This window comes from Vigna umbellata, chromosome 3 (genome assembly GCF_029865625.1).
Source record: "Vigna umbellata cultivar VRB3 chromosome 3, Vumbellata_1.0, whole genome shotgun sequence".
In the NCBI taxonomy this organism is placed as follows: domain Eukaryota; kingdom Viridiplantae; phylum Streptophyta; class Magnoliopsida; order Fabales; family Fabaceae; genus Vigna; species Vigna umbellata.
Genome location: NC_142167.1, coordinates 44,556,929 through 44,580,077, shown reverse-complemented (window position 1 = coordinate 44,580,077; position 23,149 = coordinate 44,556,929). Strand labels below are relative to the sequence as shown.

Below are 23,149 nucleotides of genomic sequence, written 5' to 3'. Positions count from 1 at the left end.
ATGAGAATGAAATTGATGAATTCTAGTCTTGACAAATTGTAAATACACTATGTTAAATTCCTTGCACACCAACTGTTTGATAAAATACCAAAAAGAATTTATTGTGTTGTTTTGTGCACTTTGATGTCTAATTGAGTTATGAAAGGAAGAATTATCATATGTTGCACAAGTCCCTCGGGAGAGAACGACATTTATCACTTTCTACGTTGCGATTGGTGCACTTGTCGTTGGTTTTGCAACCAACAGAAAGCAAGCATACAATAAAATCAAAAGATTTGTTTTCAAAGTTAACCATGTAAATGTTTTGATACTATTTGACAATGAAAACAAACTTATCAGAGGATGCACAACATATTAAGTAGTGGTTTACTTCAAAGGTAACTTTTAAGCCTTTATCACTGTTAAGGAAATTTCGGCAAGTGTACCGAATCGTTCAAGTAATAAAACCGGTGAGACCGGATATCGTTTCCCAAGAGACTCGTGTCACCAAACAATCGTATGATTTCTAACTACTTTAAACTAAAGAATGATTCCATAATTTGGGTTTTTATGCAATTAAAGTAACGATGAAACGTAAATAGTAAAAGCGATCTTTGATGTCTCAAACACTTGGAAACAGATAAGATTAGAAGTGATATGAATTGATATTGTTGGGGTATGATTTCACCTACTTCACTCTGATGCATGCAAATTTACACCTTCTTCATTTACTTACTAATGTCAATCTTCTAAATTACTCAAACCCAATCTCTTGGTAGAGAGAGCCTAAACTTCCTTATTAAGCTCCAATTCCTTGGAAAACCTAACAAGTTAATCCGCTTTAAGACTTGAGACCTAAGACAACCAAAAGTTCAAGTTATATCCCTAGATACAATTCCCTTTGGGTAATTTGTTCCAGTTCTAGGTTCACACAATATTTCCCAACATCAAGCAAACCCTAAAATCATGCCATGGATAGCAATGTCACGACAAGCTTTAAGAGAAGGAACAAAATACTAGTAATCATGAAAGAAGCATCAAATACATTTAAATCAGTAGCAATACATAAGAGTTTGGTGGTTGTATCAATACCCCAACAACAATGAAACTAGCTCTCCATGAATGGAGAGCTTGAGCTTACAACAAGGATGGAAATGGAAGAACAAAGAAGACCCAAGGAAGAAGATGAATTGTTCCCACAGCTCCTAGCTCACCTCCAAGTGCTCCAAATGAAAGAAAACGCGTCTGGGTCAAAAAAGATACAAAGCCCTTCGAGTTTCAGCCCTAAATAGACCAAATTTACCACATCAGCATCGCCACCGCTCAGCTGCACCCCAACGGTAGCATTCTAGTAACAGACCGCTCAGCTGCACCCCAACGGCAGTAGTCTAGAGAGCAGACGCTCAGCTGCACTCCAGCTGCACCCCAGCGGCAGCAAGTCGAGATGAATGGGGCTCAACTGCACGCCAGCTGCACCCCAGCCACAACACTTATGTTCAATGTTCTGCTTTTCACACTTCTTCTTGCTTCTATGGTTCTTTGATTATTTGGATTGGCGCGTGAGCTTCATGTGAGTGATCTCCAAGTAAAAAGTGAGGATTAGTGATGAAATTAAATCAATACAACTCAAGATGTAACTACTTAGAAACACAATAAAATGAGGCATAAAGAAGGTGGAAAGCTAAGAAAGAATTGATTTTGTTTACTTATTCATAAAAGAAATATAGGTAAAATTCAACATTATCAATCACATAGTTGGATGATATTTAACAGATTGTGCTTTAGGCCTTCCATTAACAACACATTTTCAATTTCAAAATTTGATGGAGTTCTTACCTTTCCAGTACTTAGGATTTTACCTTTGTTATTGTCACTGTATGTAACATGTCCACTGATTTTGTAAGATATTTTCCTGAATTTGCTTGCATCTCCATCCATGTGCCTTAAACAATCACTATCTAAGTACTACATAGACTTCTTTCCTTTCAGATTAGCCTACAACACATATTAGAGAGAAGTGGTAGGTACCTAACTAAATTTGAGTCCTTTTATGTTAGGGGAGTTCAGTGGTTCCTTAGGAACCCATTTTAATTTTCCTTTAGAAACACTAAATTTCTTATAATAGCATGAATTTGATGCATGACCTTGTTGATTGCAGTAGAAACAAATAATACTTTTTATGCATGGCCTAGTTAATTTGAGTAGGAAAATATTTTTGATGATGCTCAAAATATGGTTAAATTGTTTTTTATGATCTTTCAATGTTTTGAATGAAATTAACTAATTGTTGAATATGTTAAAATACATGTATTGTAGAAATAGGTTCTTAACTAATTATTAAATCTTTTGAAGCCAGCTCTTTGTTTCAATCAATTAGGTTACATACATGATCGATTAAAACTATAATAGACATGTTTTTGTATATAAATGAGTTTGGTTTCTTTTCCAAAGTACAAAATACATTGTTAGAACATTCATTTGTGGAGAAAAAACAACCTTCAAGCATTCTTGGAGAGAAAGAATATCAATTGGGTGAAATCAATATTACAAGCATACAAGCATGAGTGAAAGTAGCTAAGGAGTGACAGTTTCTAGTTTCTTGCATAAAATCTGCACTAGAGGTGTATTCGTTTCTTTACTTTTCTTTAAATTCTTATTACCCTTGTATACTTGTTTTATATGCAAGGTTCTTAAGTAAGTGTGTGTAGCATCACCATAAAAAGTTATTCTTATTTGATTAGACATTTAGATTACATAAGAGATCTTGTAATTATGTAATCTCAACATTCTTATAGTAGATTTTCTTCTAACTTAGATTGTTTAGAAGAAGACTAGATGTAAACTCCAACTAGTATAAAATTTTGTGTGTCTTGTTTTATTTTCTTTATGTGTTATCTGTTAAAATCTTTAAAATGTTGAAAAATTCATTTTGAACTTATTAAAATTTTCAAAAATAGTAAAATTTGTCTTTAACCCATTCATCTGATTTAGGTTTATTAACATTAACAATTTAACAAAATAATATTTTATTAGTCACATGAAAAATATGGATAAATATTTAATTAAACTAACTAAAAAGTAAAACTTTAAGTTTAGAGGAAAAAAACTTTAAATTATTTTTTAGTACTAAAATAGTAAAACATGTGCCAACGTCATGAATTATATTATATGAATCACCAATTATTATTTTTTTAAAATTTTGACAAAAAAACATATATGAACATTGATAATGGTTTTTATTTTATTTTTGGGTGGATAACATATAATATTATTAGATATAAAATTAAATGAAAATTATATTGCTTTATACTTGCAAATCCTATTGGTTCTAAATTCACCCGAAGCATCATCTGCTGATACGAGTAGTTAATTTTTGAAAAAATAAATAAAATTGAACATTAAAAATTCATTATCCATATGTTTTCTTTTAATGACTTATAAAAAATAATTTAAATTTATTTTAATTATAATTTATGAATTAAAGAGTGTTAGGTATTTCAATATTTCATTACCGCAAATGGGATTGGTTCCCATTCGAACGGAAGCATCGGTCATTACCGCTACGAGTCATTAATTTTTTGACAAAAATTGACCATTTGAGAAAATTATTATCCACTTGTTTTCTTTTATTTTTTTTTATGAAAAATACTTTAAAAAATATTTTTATTATAATTCTAGTTAACTAACTTTTATTAAACTACCACTCTTTTATGTTTATATTGATATTTTAGTAAAATAATTGAGTCTAACAAACTTAAAGGGAATATTTTTCTTGTAATAATTTCTAATAAAAATGGTTAGTAACACGTTTCTTTCTATATTTTTTTAATGCTTCTTATTAGTAAGTGAAGTTTGTTATACTTACATAATTTGTAAAATCAGTTCTATCATCACTTAATTTTGTGGAACACTTTTTGTGTTTTTTTAGTTACATTCACATTTTGGTAATTTTTAATAAATTATAATATTGACATTTTTTTAGTATCAAAATTATGTTTTAAGAAAAAAAAAATGAAATAACATATTTCTTGTGCAAAAGAGAACAAAACAAAATATTGTTGTGTTCTTTATTTTTAGTTTCTTCTTTTATTTTACTTGTTAACCTATTGATGAAATGTGAGAAGATTGTAGATGAAATTAATGATAATTAGTTAGTATAATGTGTTAGTATATAATATTATTACAAGAAAATAAAAATTTAATTACATTTTTCAACTTTCTCCCAAATCAATCCCAAAGAAAATGGCTACAAAAGGAGGAGAACCACATTGCATTTCCATTTCCTACAGAGCATAGAAACCCCCCCCCTCTCTCTCTCTCTCACACACACACACACTCTCTCTCTCACTCCTCCAACCATTCTGAATGTGAAGAAGGTAATTCAACTCTCCATCTTCTCTTGTTCTCTTTGTTTCTCCAGAAACACACACTCAATCTCACCCCACACACCAAACTTTTACAAGCATTTTTTTTTTCAATTTTTTTGAGTGAAATTCAGGCCAAACAAACCTTGTTTTCGGTCGGATTCGAAGGTTGTCGCTGTGATTCTCGATGTAGTTCCCTTTAAGAATTTGCTGCTGAAGGCCGTGTTTGGTGAAGTGTAATGTGCTTTTTCTTTCTGTTTTTTTTTTTTGCAGTTGTTGTTGAAGGGTATAGTGTAGAGTGGGGTGTTCTATTCTTCTTGGAAGTACAAAATGAATGACGGTAGACAAATGGGGTTGCATTATGTAGACGCAGGTTTTCCTTATGCTGTGAATGAAAACTTTGTGGATTTCTTTCAAGGATTCTCTCATGTGCCCGTCAATTATGCCTTTGCTGGTTCAATGCCTGATCAGGTTTTTCTTTCTTCTTGTTTTTATTTTTGTTTTAAATTTTGGGCCAAATATGGCAAAATTCAGCTTTTGTACTTTTTTTTTGTGGGTGAAGTTGTGTGGTTTCCTCGCGATCCTTGACATTGTTGGAAATTGTGGTTAAATGTGGCTCCAATTGGTCGCAACACAGAGTCCCACAAAACTTGACCTTGTCGCTGAAACTGTGCTCACTGACCTGTTTTTTAAGCCATGCATATCAGGACTAAAAACTTGTGATTCTGTTAAACTTTTGGGATTAAGAATGTATTATGTTTTTACAGCGACCAAAATCGAATTTCAAGGTATTTTGGGGACCATAAACTTGTGATATACCCCTTATTCTTGTTTTTATGTTGTTTCAGTGTTACTGGATGATTTAATGGTTTTGAATCATGCTATCCATCCAGGGATTGCAAATGTGGGTTGTTGTTAGTGTTTATTGAGTTTAAATCTAAATTGAATTTTACTGAAAATATTGGGAGTAAAAGCAGAAATTTCAGTTCTTTTGCTGCTATCATTACAGCTGCTACTCCACAGTTAGATACTTAATAGCATTCACTATGTTTGACATGAAATCATGGATTTCTTTTTTCATTTTTAAATAATGGGAGTTGGATGGTCAAGTACAAGAAATAATGTGAGAATGATGGGTACTTTTCTTTTTGTTGAATTGCAAAGGGGATAGGTAATGCTGCATTTCCAAGTAGCTGTGTCGTGTACATGTGTGTCTCCCTTTTGACCCATTTAAATACTAAATTTTAAGTTGTTGTCATATGTGAATGCGTTGAATTTTGCCGAAAATATTCTCTTTTGTTTTGTTTTATTAACTCATATTTTACTAAGATTCTGTTTTGGTTTGTGAACATAACTATATAATCTTATGTTCTGTCCAGGAAAGTGTCTACTGGTCAATGAACATGAATCCCTATAAGTTTGGATTGTCTGGCCCTGGTAGTACATCTTACTATAGTTCTTATGAGGTAAATGGTCATTTGCCGAGAATGGAGATTGACAGGACTGAGTGGGAATACCCTTCGACAATTACTGCTGTGGAACAAGCTACAACAGATTCTCCGCCTAGAAGAGATGGAGTCACTAGCATGCAGACCATCCCTGAAGAATGTTAGTGAGAAAATTTTATTTTCTTTTACTGTAAGCAAAGGCCTGTGGCCAAGTTGTTGGTTTCTGCAATTTGGTTGCTGTATTTTTATCACTTTTAGGTCTATGCTATAATCAAGTTAGGGGGGGGGGAGGGGCTGTCGGGTTGGATGAAACTCGTTATTGGAATTACTATTTTAAATTGCAACTATTCAGAAAAAAACATGAAAATTTTGTGGTAGCGTCTTCATTATTTGGATTTCTTTCGCAAACAGTGTTAATCATGCTAACCTTTTAAGTGAAGCTTATTACTTTTGTTTCCCTCACTTCTGAGTTAAATTGAAACTTTTTTTTTTCATTATTTGGGAAATCTATGTGAATCATAGTATGATATATTAACTCTTTCAAATTTCTTTTGCAGGCAGTCCAAATCATCTTGAGTCCAATAGTAGTAGCCAGGTAGGCAGCTTTCTTATTAACCGAGCCACAATTTTAGACCTTACCTATTTGAATGTTGGTTTAATATTCAATCATTTGTACTGGTAGGAACACTGGGTCCCCTATGCTTGAAATTTGGGAGACATTATTTCAATGATAGTTTGGTGTACATGGCATACTTTAATGATAAATTGTGATCTATCTACTGCACACTTTTTTGGATACTTTTAACACTTTTATCAGTTAATGTTGATCAAAATGAATATTACTCAATTTAACTCTGGCCTCTTGGCCAAAATAGTCCATGATTTCAGTTTTTGCAATTAATTTGTTTAAACTTTCAACATTATATCCCTGTAGTTTAAACTTTGGCAAATAGTCTGCATATACTTTCAATGTGTGACAAACAACAATAACCTTATTTCCGTAGGTCATGAGGTCGACTACATGGATTACACTATGCACTGAGCTCTTAATGTGACAGACAAACCCTCTAATTTTTATTTTAGCAAATAGTTTGCCTAAACTTTACTTTATGTCTAGTAATCCTTGTGTTTAATTTTAGGAATTAATAACAGGGGCTTATTTATTATAAAGTTGAAAGCTTTACGGGGTTAGCAACAAACCAAAGTTGTAAACACTGCCAGTTGCACAACAGTCACAGTTATACAGGGTGATTTGCAATTTAACCATAAATTTTACCAAACTTGTTTAAACTATGTCTTTTCAGCTTATTAGACTAGGTTCTTTGGAATGTCAGAGTTATATCTTTATAATGCAACTGCTAGCCATTCTCTGCCAGTTTCCTACTTAACCATTTTCCCTCATCTAAACTTTCCAGACCCTAGGCCAATGAGACAAGATGAACAATTCCGCCCATTGTGTCCGTGATTTCTTTTGGGTCCTAACATCATTTACAAAAGTGGCAAAACAATATTTTTATAGATTTTCCCAAACAGCATATGATCTGCTTAATGCAAAGCACCAATGCTTCCATTTCCTTCACATGCCGTATCATGTGCATACCCAATGCTGTGGTACTTTTTGTACTTATCTGATACTTATGTACTGATGATGCCCAAGGAGGGAATGATATTGGCAATAGGCAACGATTGATAGTAACATGTATCTGATATTTGAATAATTTTTTCTTATGTCGTCTAGAAACTAAAAAGGAGTTTTGAAATTAAACATCATTTATTTGTTATTATCATGTCCTGTGGACCTTTGCCTCCTATCTCATCTTCCTTTTCTGGGTATATTTACCGATTGATGACACTTTTAATCAAATAGTATTTGTATTGTTGCCAACAATGTAGTTTACATATGTTGGTTTTTAGACTTCATTTTCTTCCAAAACGGTTTTCATATGAACTGATGTTTTCTATATCATATAAACCATCTACAGTTTTATCATAGCAAGAATTGTCCCCAAATAAACGTTTCTTTGATGAGTAAACTGAGTGATGGGAATGTTACCAATCCAAAAACAAACAAAAAAGTTGTACGGAAAATATGAAGACAATAACGAACCTATTAGCGTTTAGATGTCAGTAGGAAATGGTAGAAGTCTTAGTTGATATAAGTAACTAACCGATTGTTATAACTAATTATTTATATTATACTTTAACTAACCATTAACATTTGGGAATCACTAATTGGGAATGAGTAAAACATAAACAAAACATGACTAGATTTGTTGTTTCTTCTGTACTTCGTTCTTCTACAAAAGCAGGGGTTTTGTACCTCTCACGCTGGAGCTCAATGTTTGTGTCAGAATTCAATTCACAAAGATGTTATTTGAATCCTCTAAATTGATTTCATGTGCTGCCGTGTATAACTGTTCTCTTATAAGCTTGATCAGAGTGGGAATTATATTATTTAAAACGAAGACTTGAAAAAACATGAGTTGAGATCTCTCTGCATTTCAGTTGCTTAATGTCAAAAAGTAGTTAACCCTTCTCTATGTTGTTTCCAACTTGTAACTTGATAATCAGAACCAACTTAAAAATTTATCCTCTGAAGCCTTATAATCCTTGGTGTATTTGTGCAGGTCATATGGCAAGACAACATTGATCCTGATAATATGACTTATGAGGTGTGGCACATTAAATGTTTTACGTGTAAATGCTGATGTATGCATGTAGTTTCTTACTTTTAGAATATTGTTTTTCGTCTTTTAAATCATTGTTTATTATATTAGTTTTGTTCTACTAAACATCATATTCAATTAATTCATGCTGAGTCTGTCGGGTAAGCATCCAAAGTTAACATACTTTCTACATTCTCTAATATGTTTAGCAAATTAGGGATTTTCTTAAATTTCTAAATGTTCAATATTATTTCTACATGAGCCAACTCTCTCAAAAGTTCAAGTTGTTTTGTGAACACCAGTGAATATAAATACACCCCAGTCCACTACACAAGCCATTTAGACACAGGTCACCAATACACCTAGTCATCATAGAAGCCTTCATAGTACCATGCCAAGAACCAACTCAAGGTAAAAAGCACATGAATAAAATAGGTCCAAAGAACGTCAACAAAACAGAAATGGTGCTTTTATATTCTATCAATTTTTATTTGAATAATTATTAAGATAGAACAATGTGTTGCCTTTAAGATTTTGGACTTTGGCATTATAGAAAAATCCATTTCGTATATGTCTAATAAATTTTGATGATTGAAATAAGGCACGGTGGTTTAACTCTAACTCGGGCTAATTTGTATTTCAATATTTTGAGCTTTCAATTTTATTGGTATGTTGAATATAATTTGAATTAGAGATCATATGAATCAATAGCCGATGATATTTTGTGAGTGACAGGAACTACTGGATTTGGGAGAGGCAGTTGGGACTCAGAGCCGTGGTCTTTCACAAGAACTTATTGATATGCTTCCAACCTCGAAGTACAAATTTGGTAGCTTATTCAAAAGAAAAAATTCTGGGAAAAGGTAAACTCCTGGTTCTTCAACCATTTTTATAAAATAGATGAAAATATGGATAATAAAAAGTTGAATGAGCGTCAAACACTATATTATATTGTTGAGGAAAATGAGGTGAATGTTATGTGGAAGAGGGATGAAAATTATAATGCTTGATTGCAATCTTTAATCTTACCAAAGTCAATCTATTGAAAAATATATAGGACAAGTGAAGCTTAAAAACCAATCTATGCTTCATGCCTGTAGCATTTATTAATTTTAGATTTATCAATTTTGTAACTTCCCTTGTTTTCATCATCGTCGAAGTCAACAACCGGGGAATAGAGAAGAAAATTCAATTGAACTTGTCCATTTTTTATTCTGGGTTGATTTCCTCCCTTCCCCTATACGCGTGGAAATATAATGATGCGTTATTTCGTATTGCACTGTTTCGATAGTCTTAATTACAATGACTTGAGTTCCCTACTTCAAATTCGATTCCCAGAGAATTTGATTCATTTTTCTTTAGTTTTCTATGTAGGACTACATTGATTCATAGAAGTTTGATTTTATTTTATTATTATTATTATTATTATTATTATTTTCTCTTTTCTGGTTCCTAGGACTTCTGCCTGTCAGATTTATGATAGAGAAATCATATCTGTAAAACAACTTGCATAAAAAATTTTACAACTGAGAAAAAGTTTGAAATTTACTAAATGATGTGATGAAGAGAGATTGACACAGAACATTGTGTATCACATTTCTTTATGATATCTATCTCACCTTTTCCTTGTTTCAGTCTCCAGCTTTATTTTCTACTTTCAGGATATACTGACAGTGAAATTGCTTTGAAAATAGGTGTGTAATTTGTCAGATGACATACAGAAGAGGAGACCAGCAAATGAAATTGCCATGCAGCCATTTGTATCATAGTGAATGCATCACCAAGTGGCTTAGCATTAACAAGGTACACACTTTTTTAAATGCATTTGTTCTTCTCAAGTTCACTTGAATCCAATGTCTTTACCATTTAATACAAGGTACACACATTTCTAATTGCATTGTTCTTCTCAATTTCACTTGAATCCTGTGTCTTTACCATTTGTTGTTCCCATTTGACTTTGTTTTTCAGAAATGTCCTGTGTGCAACACTGAGGTTTTTGGCGAGGAATCAACGCATTAGCATCAAGATGGCAAAAGGGATCCTTTTTGTCCATTAATTTTTGCTTCTCATCCAACTCTCTCTGTCTCTCTTTCAAGTTTTCATTTCTTACACGTAGGTAGGTGTAATATGAAGAACTATGGCAGCTCTCAATATATGTTTTGTTTACTAGAACAACCTAATGGAGACTCATCTTGTGTTTAAGGTGTGATTTTGTGTGTATTCAATATATTCTCTTTTAAGCTTTATGTCCCTTTCTTTGGTATTTAGGATTGAAAAATCTGCTTCCTAGTCATTCATCAAGCTGTGTTGGGATTTGGAATAAGAAATCTCATGAGCATGCATAATGGAATTGAAAAATGAAATACATGTGTGGAATGCTCCATAGGATGTGGTAGACAATCATCCCCATTTATGTTTAGAAGGTTTTTTAAGGCTTGTAATTGACCTAATTTTTGGTAATTATACTCTTTATTACATGGTATCCAAATGCAAATAAACAATAATCTAGAAAACATTTTTCCAAACACATTTTTCAGCCTTAATTTTTCTTATATTCATCAAATACTAAGACTATTTTTCATTATACATTTAAATCGTTTGCAAATGAAAAAAATCTAAATGTAAGAGGAATTTAATAATTGTACATGGTACTTGACTATCTTTATCTGTGGAACCCATGTCGGCATTGATGATAAAAAGAATAGATAATAAACACACAAAATGACAGTTTTCAATTAATGCCCCTGGTCCCCTTATTAATGGCATTTAGAGTGTGTTGAAGATGAATATACACTGACTAATACATTACTTTCTACATGCTCAATTTTTTCACATAAATGAGGGTCAGTCACAGAGTAACTGCATTTAACCAAAACCTAAAGGCAGTGTCTTCCTGCACCCCCATCAATTTTCTTCATGCACCCCCATCAATTTTCTTCCTGCACCCCATCAAAGTTTCTGAATTTTTTTTATCCAAAATAGGAATGGGTAAGTGTCTTCCAGAATTGATTTAGTGGTTCCGGAAAGTAAAATCCGAAATAATGGGATTCAGTCAAATTTCTTTTTCCAACTTCTCTCCATGTGATGTGAAATGTGTTCAATTGTTTTCATTATCCTTTGTGTATTAATGCTGTAAATGGTACATACATTTAAAATATTGTGTGAATTGCGATACTTGATCAGAGTTATATATTTTAAATTGATTTTATTTTTAATTAATATAAGAGTTTCAACAATAATAAATATATATAAAGACTTTACTGGATTAAAAATGCTAACAATAGTGTCATATTTAAGGACTCTTGATATATATTAAAAATCATCAGTATTTTTTAATATTCAGGAGAGATACTACATCATCAAAATAATCATCAAAGAAATTTGACTCGTGATTATTCACATAAATAGTAGTTGCATTAGTTGGACAAAACATAGAATAAGGTTATTTGTTAAACCAGATAGTCTTTAAATGTCTTTGATTCAAGTTACCTGTTATTGTAAGTGATCTTCCTTCACTTTAAACCTCCATTTTTTTTCTTACACTCCCATGAATATGAAAATTTCTGTTTTACCCTTTCGATTTTGTAAGAAGTCAAAAATAATTTTCACATGATACGAACTAAAAGGTTTTTAGATTACATAATTTGAAAAACTTTCGGATCTTATCATTTATAAGTAATTTTTAACTTTTGAATTATACAATTTAAGAGTCATGTTTTTCTTAGAAAAGAACTTTCACATTGCACGATTCAGAAATTATTTTTCTTTTAGCATTGTGAAATTTATTAATTAAAAATTACTTTTTTGAGAGTTTAGAGATTAATATTTTTTTTTAAATTATACAACTTAAAAGTTACTTTTGACTATTAAATTGTATGATTTAAAAATCACTTTTAATTTTTAAATTGCACAAACTAAAAATAAAAAATAAATGTTCAGATATTGTAATTTGTTTTTTTTTATTAAATTAGATTATAAAGTCATTTTTCATTTCAAGATTGATAAATTAAAAAATTAATTTTAGTTTTCAGGTTATATAATCAAAAATTATTTTTTAATTTTCAAATTATATAATCTAAAAAAGAGAGAAATGAAAAATTTAATATTCAAGAGTGCTGAAAAAAAATATACTAATTAACCGTTAACGATTTAAACGTCGTTAGTCAAAAAGACCAAATTGAACATAAATTATGATATAAAGAACTACATCAAACATTCGGAGAAAAAATAATCCCACATCAAACAAAGTTAATGAAAATAAGGACCAAAATTGATATTAAGTTTTTTTTTTCTAAAATGATATCATACAACAACTTATCAAAAAAAGACCCAGCTTTTTGGAATAGAAAAAATGACCTATGACACTTAGCACGATTGCATGGTGAGACTCCAATTTATTTACGAGTTTTTTTTTTGTTTTTGTTTTTAAGTTTTGCATATAAATGATTATGATTGTTGTTTTTGGTTTAAACAATTTATCCTTTAAATTGTTTTACTTGTTTGCTTTCGATTCTACGAATTTTAAAGTGATTTTACTTTTGAGTTAACTCAAAATTATGAAGCCTAGATATAGATATAACATGGAACGTACTATCTATTAACACAAAAATGAATCTAATCTATATAATATTTGTTAAAAAAGTGACAACTAATATTTTCCAACAAAAAAAAGGGAGTGAGTTGGTTTTTCAATAATTTGAATATTTTTAATTTTTAAAACTGATTTCAAAATATCTTTTATCAATTAACATGTTATATTTTAATTGATTAACTGAGTTGGTATTTAATATTTTGATAATTGTAAAGATTTCGAAATAACAAATCGATTAATGTTCATCAACTTTGAAAACTTATAAATGTGTTATGTTTTAACTGATTAGATTAAGAAGCTAATCAATTAATACAAATCAATGACAGACATATCATTTGAAATGAATCTTTTTCATGCAAAAACTAATATTAATTGATTATGTTGTGATTAATTTGATTTTAAGAGCATTCTAACTTGGTTTACATAAGCAACTAATATACTTTAGTAAGTATTCTATCAACCAAACATGACTTAATATTAACTATCACATATTTGTATCAATCTTTGCTTTAGACATCATAAAAAACAACTTTATCTTCTTTGACATATTAACAACAATGTCTAGAAAGTGAAAACTAGTAATAATATAATATTTGTTCCTTATTGTTTCAGTATATTTTATGGGACCGAGAAACATACCTTGTCGACGTGTCTTCCTTGCTTCTGGATGTCTATGTCGCTCGCTTGTCCTTTGATGTGTTGCTCGCTTGTCCTTTCTAGAAGTCGTTCGCACTTCTTCAGTTCGTACCGCTCGTCCACTTTCACCATCGGAGGGAAGAGGTACCTTCGAAGATTTTCCGATGCTCAAGTCAGGCGTGAGTTATGGAGCCTCAGCTCTTAATAAAGTGATTTTATTATCAATGTAGAATGTTATCTAGTGCACTTATAGCGTAAGTAGAACGTACCTGACTTTTGATCCTGTCATTGTATTTATAAGTGTTTCACAAGCCAAATAAAAATAACCTTAATTACCTTGAAATCTGGTTAGTTACTTATAAATATCTTAACTGCTTAAAATATCTTTAATCATACTATACACTTATTTTTATAATAATAATAGAAACTTCTCTAATAAGTTTACAATTTTATGGGTTTTTTAGAAAATCATTGGATTTGTGGTTAATAACATTATGTTGGAACCATGTCAAAATCATGTTAAAAACAAACAAAATGTCTTTCAAATTGGACACTTAACCATCATGAATATCTTACGCGTGTTAACGTCCGATACACAGATACGAGACACACAGTTTATGAGACGTGTTTGAGCTTCATAGACTCGAAAGTTGTGTGTAAAAACGTAAACATGTGCGAATTAACTTACGAGTTTAATAACTATAACCCTAACATAAGTTAAAATTTCTTATGTTAGTTTTTTGTTATGGGTCACAATATGAGGTAGACTATGCAGTAACCCAACATGAGTTGGTCTGCATTTGGCCCATATAACTCATATTGACTTAAATTCCTAAAATCTAGTAACAATAGTACAACATATCGTGTATATTTCTTCTAAGCAACTTGTGTGTTTTCTCTTAAGTCAATCCAAAATTAATTTGTTCATTTTACTTCGAGTTCATCTAAAAATAATTCCTTCATTTGTGTTTTTTCCCTTAAGTATATTTCAAAGTCATTTATATTTTCAATAGGTTTGTACTTAAAAATTAAGAGTTATAAAATTATAAATATTACTTTGAGAAATAAGCTTATAGAAATTATTATTTCTACTAATTTAATTAAATAAAAATAAAGTTATTAAAATCTTGCATGTATTTTACAAGAAAACAAAATAAATATTTCTTATTTGTATACTTATGTGTGCGTGTGTGTTACTTACAAAATTAAAATAAATATTTCCTGAAAATTATCATATAATATTTATGTTTTGTGTTTATTAGAATAAATTAAAATAAAAGAAAGTATTAGGAGGTTTCTGAAGACTTTGCATATAGTATTTTATTGATTATATATATATATATATATATATATATATATATATTAAATGGAGTTTGTATGTTTAAATATATTTACATTCTAAACACATATTATGAATCGTTTCAGGTTTTAAGATATTTTAAATTCAAATTTAAATCTAAAGTTGTTTAATTAAACATCGCAATTTTAATTTTATTTTGAAGGTATTTTCGATGTGTTCGAGATTAATAGAAAAAGTGTTTAAAGTACTGTTTTTTTTGTGATCAGTGTCAGTTTTTAAGTTTTGTAGTTTGATGATAACTTTGTTTTAGTGAAAATGGTTTTGGTGGATTGAGGAAAAGTATTTATAAATTAACTGTTATCTTAAATTAGAGCAAAAGAGGAATAAATCTGTGGGTTAATTTGTCGTTTAGCATGTTACTTGTAATACACAAATCCATGTTCTGAAGCCACAATTTGCGCGAGATCCAAGAAAATGTTTTATTTATTCTTACAGACAGCGCCGATGCCGTTTTTGAAACAACCAAATCCTTGAACACAAAGAAACTAATTAGGGTTTGTTCCAATGGTGGACTTTGAGTAAATCCACTGAAAAATTTCAATTTCTAGTTATGAAATTATATTTCGATATGTTCAAAAACCTATAATATTTGAGGAGTTAAAAATTAACAATAGTTTATAATACTATTGAGTTGAATTTTCTTAACAAAACCTTACACTTCAATTTTAGGATATCTCCAACCTAAATCATAATATATAATTTTAATTTTCTTTTTAAAAAACTATAGAATATATGTCGCGATTAATTGTAGAAAGAAAAGTTCTTTAATTATTTTAAATAAGATATCAAAACATTTACATAACTTTGAAAAAACATCTTTTGATTATATTGTATGCTTGCTTACTAAAAATGATAAACCATCGTCATGGCATAATAGATTGACTCAAATTCATATGTCACACTTAAAAAAGTTCAGCATATCTCATTTAAGAAATTTTGGTTGTAAATGCTTTGTGTTAAATAATGGTAAGAGTAATCTTGGAAAATTTGATTCTAAGATTTATGAAGGTATATTTTGTGTCTACTCACTAACTAGCAAAGCTTACACAATCTATAATAAACATACACTACTTGTAGAGGAATCTGTACATGTTGTTTTTGGTGAATTTATTGATGGTATAACTAATGCATTTCATCCAAGAAATAGTATAGATTTACATGAAACAAGTGCATATTTGACAAAAGAATTGGAAAGTGTTCAGGTTGAACATAAACGAAATGGTAGTGAAAACAACTGCTTAAGCAATTTGCCCAAAGACTGGACAATTCTGAAAGATATGTCAGTGGAAAATGTGATTGGAGACATATCTAGAGAAGTATCTACAAGGAAACAATTAAATCAATTCTCATGAATGTTGCCTTTTTGTCACAAGTGGAACCAAAGTCAGTAAATGAAGCTTTATAGGATGAGAATTGTTACCTAGCTATGCAAGATGAATTAAATAAGTTCAAGAGAGACAATGTTTGAGAGCTTGTACCAAAGAACCATGCTCATCAAGTGATTGGAACAAAATGGGTGTTTATAAACAAAATGGATGATTCTGGTGCTATCATAAAGAATAAGGCAAGACTGATTGCAAAAGGATATAGCCAAGAAGAAGGAATTGATTATAATGAAACTTAGGCACCAATAGTTAGACTAGAAGCAATCAAAATTCTCCTTGCCATTACATCAATGATGAACTTCAAACTGTTTCAAATGGATGTGAAAAGTGCATTCTTAAATGGATTTATTAAAGAAGAGGTGTATGTAGAACAACCTCCTGGATTCCAAGACTTTGAATTTCCTGATCACATCTTCAAGTTAAAGAAAGGTCTATATGGGCTAAAACAAGCACCTATGAAATGTTAAGTGAATTCCTACTAAATAGTAACTTTTAAAGAGTTAAAGTTGATTCTACACTCTATCAAGAAAAGATAGAAATGATCTTCTATTTGTGTAAATATATGTAGATGACATAATTTTTTGCTCCACTAATCCACTATTATGTTAAGAGTTTTCTAAGTGTATGTAAGAAGAATTTGAAATTTCCATGATGGGAAAACTTAACTTCTTTCTTGGACTAAAAGGGAAACAAAGCATAAAAGACATCTTTATCCATGAATCAAAATACTACACTAAGCTACTAAATGAGTTCAAGATGGACAATTGTAAAGAAACCTCAACTACAATGGACACAAATTGCTATTCAAAAAAAGATGAGACTGGTAAGGGTGTAGACCAAACAATTTATGGAGGTTTGATTGGCTCCCTAGTTTATCTACTGCTAGTCATCCAAATATAATGCATAGTTCATGTGTTTATGTAAGATTTCATTTGTGTTCAAAGGAGTCACACCTTACTATTGTCACGAGGATAATGAAGTACCTAAAAGAAACTAAAGCACTAGGTTTATGGTATCCAAGGGGTGCAAACATGTCACTTATAGGGTATAGTGATTCAGAATATGGGGGTTGTAAAGTTGACAGAAAAAGCACTAGTGGTAGTTATTGTGTAGCATTATCCACTACTAAAGTTGAGTACATTACAATTGGTAGTTTTTGCTCCTTAGTCTCATGACACTCAAAGAAACAAGTTTGTGTAGCATTATCCACTACTAAAGTTGAGTACATTACAATTGGTAGTTATTGTGCTTAATCAATATGATTAAAAAGTCAATTAGAAGACTATGGTATCTACCTAGATCAAATACCACTTAAGTGTGACAATACTAGTGCTATAAACCTAACTAAAAATCCTATTCTTCATTCCAAGACTAAGTATATAGAGATCAAACATCACTTCATAAGGGATCATGTTTCAAAAGAAGAATGTATGATTGAATACATTGATACCACTCATTAATTAACCTACATTTTCACTAAACCACTTTCTAAGGATAAATTCTACACCATTAGAAATGAATTAGGCATCTTAGATGTTGATGTTCATCCTAATAAAGTAGAAATTACATTGCTCTGCCTATATTAAGAGATTCTGTAATCGATTATTCCTTCTAAGATCATTCATAACAAGTTGTAAAATTGTTCTCTGTTTTAATCGATTAGCTCACTTATCTAATCGATTAGTAAACTTGGCACTTAATTGCATCTATTCTTTTCTATTTTAATCGATTACATCTTTTCATTAATTCATTATGCACAATCATTATTATATCCATATATGTTTAAAATTTGAAATCCTGAAGTAGAGGTAAAGCCATAACAACTAACATTGAATGTTTGAATTTAAATATGTTAAAGACCTATAAACCCTAACCTTTTCTACATCATCTCTCACACACAAAACCCTACTCCTCTTTGCACAAAGCATTACATTCAAATCCAAGAGATTTAAACGTGTTGCAAAGAAAACAAGGGTTGTTGACCTTAATGGCTGGATTAGTGACGATGAAGCACAAACAAACTTCATCTACTATTGGTAAATACAGAGCATTATCACCCATAAATACCTAGACATCCAATACTTTTGCAATGAATGGTTTCTCTTCCATGACTAGTTGTCTCACTAGGGCTTGAACTGTTTTATGCAGATGACAGGTACATGTTACCCCAATCTCACCAGAGTTTTCTATGCAAACATGAAAGTTCTCGATGATATTGTTACCTAAATATTAGGCAACAATATTAGGCTTGATGAAGAAATTTGGACCACAATAGCTAGCTTTTGCCCTAGAGGTCTGAAATCCCATCATGGGTTTCCTATACTTCAGAAGCTTGCCCTGTACGAGTATTGTCTCAACTACTCACATAAACCTACAGACTACACTCTCTTTAAAGCAGAAGGCATAAACGAGATGGCAGACTCTATGTGTTTGTCCTAGCATGGATTATCCTTCCCAAGGAGAGCAACCATGCTCAACTCACATTAGAAGACATCTATTTGATTCATCATGCGTTGAAGGAGCAAATCCAAACTGACTGGGCTGATGTGATCAGTGACAACATGATTAAAGCTACAAGGCTTCCAACGAAAAGTTTGCCTTATGTTGTGTTTTTTTCAAAGGTATTTAAATTTATTAAAGTTGATCCTCAAGACAAGGTCTCCATGGGCTTCACAAACTCTAACAAGATTGCATGCACTACTCTACATCACATGGGGTTAAGAAAAAATGATGATGGTTGAGCCTTTAAGGATGAACCCCAAGCTCATAAAGGAGAAGATGTGGATTCAATTAATGTGGACATGTCTCACACTACTCCTACTATTAGGCCTAAAAATGATTTTTAAAAGTGTGTCCTAAAGCAACTAAAAACATTTGTCTCACATCACTCCACATACATGTCACATTTTGATGCCTTAGATAAGGAGATTGCTTTTATTCACCAACAACTTAAGGAATAAAATATTAAGGTAGATGGATATGAGGTTGAAGAGGAAGGAGATGACGACGAAGATTCTAAATGATCTAATTATTGAGCGATAACTCTCTTTAGACATTTGTTTCTCATTTGGGTTGTTATGATTCCTACTAAACTCAATTTATTATCAATTTATTATATTTGCTCTGTTTATTTTTTTTTGTTTCAGAATTTTTGGTTGATTGTATATTTGTTCCATTTAAGAACTCTTATCTAATTGTATATTTGATTGAACTTGTTATATATGCATCTCTTGTCTACTATGTTTTATATTATATATTTTTGCTAATGTCTAAAGAGAGAAAAAATTCAATGCAAAATGCAAGAACATGGAGGTTAGCCATTATAAAAAAGGAAAAGATTATTGATTGGGGGAGCTAACCATTCTTTATGATACTCCAAATCTAGTTAATTTGTTTTTAATATGTTTAAATGTTCTTGTTAAAATTATCTAATTGCTAAAACATGTTAAAATGATGTGTTGTAGAGCCACGTTATTTAGTGATTATTAGATCTGTTAAATATGCTAAGCAGGAAGTTTAGTCTCTATTTTAATCAATTAAGTTATTTACTTAATGAACTAAAATTATCTATATTGTTAAATATGTTGAAAATGAAAATCAAAAAGTTAAGCTATTTGTTTTTAATCAATTAAATTATTTACCTAATTGATTAAAATTGTCAATATTATGTTTTTATTATATATATGGATTTAGTTCCTTTTTCAAGTAAAAAAACATTATAAAACCATCCGGTTATTGAGAAAAAACATCCTTTGAACATTTTTGGAAAGTAAGAATATCAATTGAGTGAAATCAAGCTTGCAAGAATGAATGGAATAAGCTAAAGAATGATTAGTGTTTTGTGTAAAATTTGTACCGAAGATGTATCTCTTTGTTTTTTTTACTTTTCTGTAATTTCTGATTACTATTGCATCATTTGCTATACAAGCAAAGTTCTTAAGATGAGTGTGTGCATCCTCACCATTAGAAACTATTCTTGTTTTGTTTTATTAGAGATATATATTACATAAATCTCAACTTTTTTATAATAATCTCTTTTAAGTCAGATTATTTGAAAAAAGATTAGACGTAAACTTTTTAAGAATTGAATCCGTATTAAATCGTGTATATCTTATCCGTTTTAAGTCTTAAAAAGTTAAAAAGTTCAATTCAAAGAATTTTAATAAATCAAATTTTTTCAAAAAAGAATAAAACGATTTCAATCTTTTTTAGTTGAAATATCTTGATCTGTAATTCTAACAATTTGAAAAGTCAAACTTAAAGAAATTCAGTTATAAAATTAAGAGTCCCAACATAATATAAATAAAACATATAAAAAATACAAATTTATTATTTTAAAGTTTTAGATTTAAAATATAGAAATCTTTCTCTTTATAAATAAATTCAGGACTCAGATTCAATTTTTCTGCTTACCTATTCACTCCTCATTATATGTACACGTAATAATTTTTTTCTTTTCGTATTTAAAATCTTATTTAAAACATTTTGATGTATATGTTGTTAAATGTATGTTAAATTTCTCTGTATTAAATATATTTTTAGTTCATAAAAATTAAAATTAGTTTTTTTTTTCTTTAGTTTAATTTAATCATTTATTTTTAAATTATATAAATTTAATCTTTTTAATTAAATATTAATTTTATTAAATATTTTAATCATATTTTCAATTAACATTGAAATAGAAATAAAAATATGAAAGTCAAATAATTCTAACAAAATAAACTAAATTTATACATTTCTTTTTTTTAAAATTATTTTTAATTTTTACTTAAAAAAATGATTTTTAATTTTCACTTAAAATAAAAAAATAAAAACATATTTATTCTTTAAATTAATAATCCCCTATTTTAACATTTTTAAATTAAAAATAATTATTTTTAATAGAATAATATTTTTCAAATATTATCATCATCTGGATCATTACACATACCAAGAACAATGCATAGATCAGAACTGCCACAGGGGAATCTAAAATTGTCACAATCTCATAAGAAAAACATTCCTGAAACATTTTCTATTTGTTTTTTTCCCAAAGAGATAAACCCTATATTAAACCCACATCACTATGCAAAGATAAGGACAAATTTTGCTTGTTTGGTTTGAAAACTTTCCCAATATCAAAAGTGATTTCAGACAAAATTGAAAGAACTTTACCAATGGAGATGAAATAAAGCAAAGAATTAAAGAGATATTATTATTTAATAACATCTAAAAACAAAAATTGTTTCATATATTATTCATATTCATTTCTCTTTTACATTACAAAGCAATACTCAGAATTCTATCATTGAAGACAATTTATACCTTACATTCCCATAAAAAAGAAAGTTTCTCTTTCCTTTTTCCTTAGACATTTCTCTTATTTTTGTGAAATCTATTATTATCATTGCTATTATTTTATCTTTAACTATTCCAATCTTGAAAAAGAATACAAAATAACAATAAAAATTATTAAAACAGTGTCGTCCTAAACACTAAAATATTTAAAAGATAATAATAATTTTACTTTTTTCCACCGGCATTTATTACGTAGCCAAGTGGCACTACCTTTGTGGTTCAAATCTCGACTGAAGATTAGGACCGAATTAATGAAAGCACATTAAAAAAAATATCATTCGTAGAAAATGATAATCCTTACAAATATATTATTTTTTTTATCACAATTTTTGTAACGATCAAAAATAAATAAAAAAATAGAAAAATGAGAGAATCTGACACCCACTAAATTTAGCAGAAACATGTAATGAATAATTTATTTTAAAAAATGTGTTTCGATATTTTAACGACCTAATGTGTGGGGACTGTATTTATGTAATTTTTAAATAAAAATATATATAAATAAAAGCACTTCTGAATCATCCGATGAACACTGAAAATTCCATTATTCTTTGTATGCAAGGTTACAAGATGTGATCAAATTGAACATAAACCACCTCAGATGAAAAAGAAGAAGAAAAAAAAAACAACTCACACATTACAACAATAATCCGTGGCAAAGTCAAAAGTGCTGAAGAACAAACTCATAGCACCGTACACGATTTATTGCAGATTGGGAATTGATGTTAAGCAAAACATACAAAGAAAAATCAAGAACCACAAAAAAGGGTCCAAGAAAAAGAAAAGAAAAAAAAAAGGAGAAGTATATTTACAACAACATGTGTTCTTTGAGTTCATGAAATTTGAGAAATCTACCTCATGTTGTTGTTGCAGAGCATGAAATCCAACATCCTTGACCAAGCTACTCGTAGCCGAGGATAAACCCTGTTCCTGTAACTTCTTGATTCTCTGACAACATACTCCATTGTTTCCACAAACAGATTCAAGCTTCTGATCGGTGGCACATAAAGGGTCAGAGGAACTGTGGAGAAAGCCACTGTGAAGAACAGCTGCAACATTTCTTCTTCTTTTTCTAATTCTTTTATGACCCACTTGGAGAAAGCTTGCAAAGGTGGAAGCTTTGGATTCAGGAAGAAAAAGGGTCTTTGGATTTGAATTTGGATTCGGGTTTTGTTTGAGTTTCTGAAATTTTTGTGAATGGTGTTAGAGAAGAAGAAAGAAAGTCTTTGACTAGTAAGAGATAAGAGAGAGAGAGTTCTGGAATCTCGATGTAGGTTGAAGCAACTCAGACTCCAAAAATCTATATATATTATGGTCAATTTTTTATTTTTATTTTTTTAATTACGCAGTGTGTGAGTGAATTAAGTAATTGCAGTAAATGGA

General features: G+C 30.0%; 2 protein-coding genes across 3 annotated transcripts; one reads left to right on the top strand and one right to left on the bottom strand.

The window, feature by feature from the left end:
- The first annotated feature begins 4,239 nt into the window (after positions 1 to 4,239).
- LOC124820760 (E3 ubiquitin-protein ligase BIG BROTHER-like) lies at positions 4,240 to 10,703 on the top strand. Of its 2 annotated transcripts, none has more exons than XM_088108366.1 (8): positions 4,240 to 4,355; positions 4,617 to 4,814; positions 5,723 to 5,951; positions 6,349 to 6,386; positions 8,419 to 8,463; positions 9,193 to 9,320; positions 10,152 to 10,260; positions 10,426 to 10,703. In XM_088108366.1, the coding sequence occupies exons 2-8, from the start codon at positions 4,674 to 4,676 to the stop codon at positions 10,474 to 10,476; spliced, it is 741 nt and encodes a 246-aa protein (XP_087964492.1). In that variant the 5' UTR covers positions 4,240 to 4,355; positions 4,617 to 4,673; the 3' UTR covers positions 10,477 to 10,703. The 2 variants fall into 2 exon arrangements, with proteins under 2 accessions (XP_087964492.1, XP_087964493.1); XM_088108367.1 differs by lacking the exon at positions 4,240 to 4,355 and adding an exon at positions 4,491 to 4,511.
- Positions 10,704 to 22,287: 11,584 nt separating this feature from the next.
- Positions 22,288 to 23,057, bottom strand: LOC148202628 (uncharacterized). The gene has a single exon (XM_088110591.1). The coding sequence runs from the start codon at positions 22,822 to 22,824 to the stop codon at positions 22,618 to 22,620; it is 207 nt and encodes a 68-aa protein (XP_087966717.1). The 5' UTR covers positions 22,825 to 23,057; the 3' UTR covers positions 22,288 to 22,617.
- Between the last annotated feature and the right edge of the window lie 92 nt (positions 23,058 to 23,149).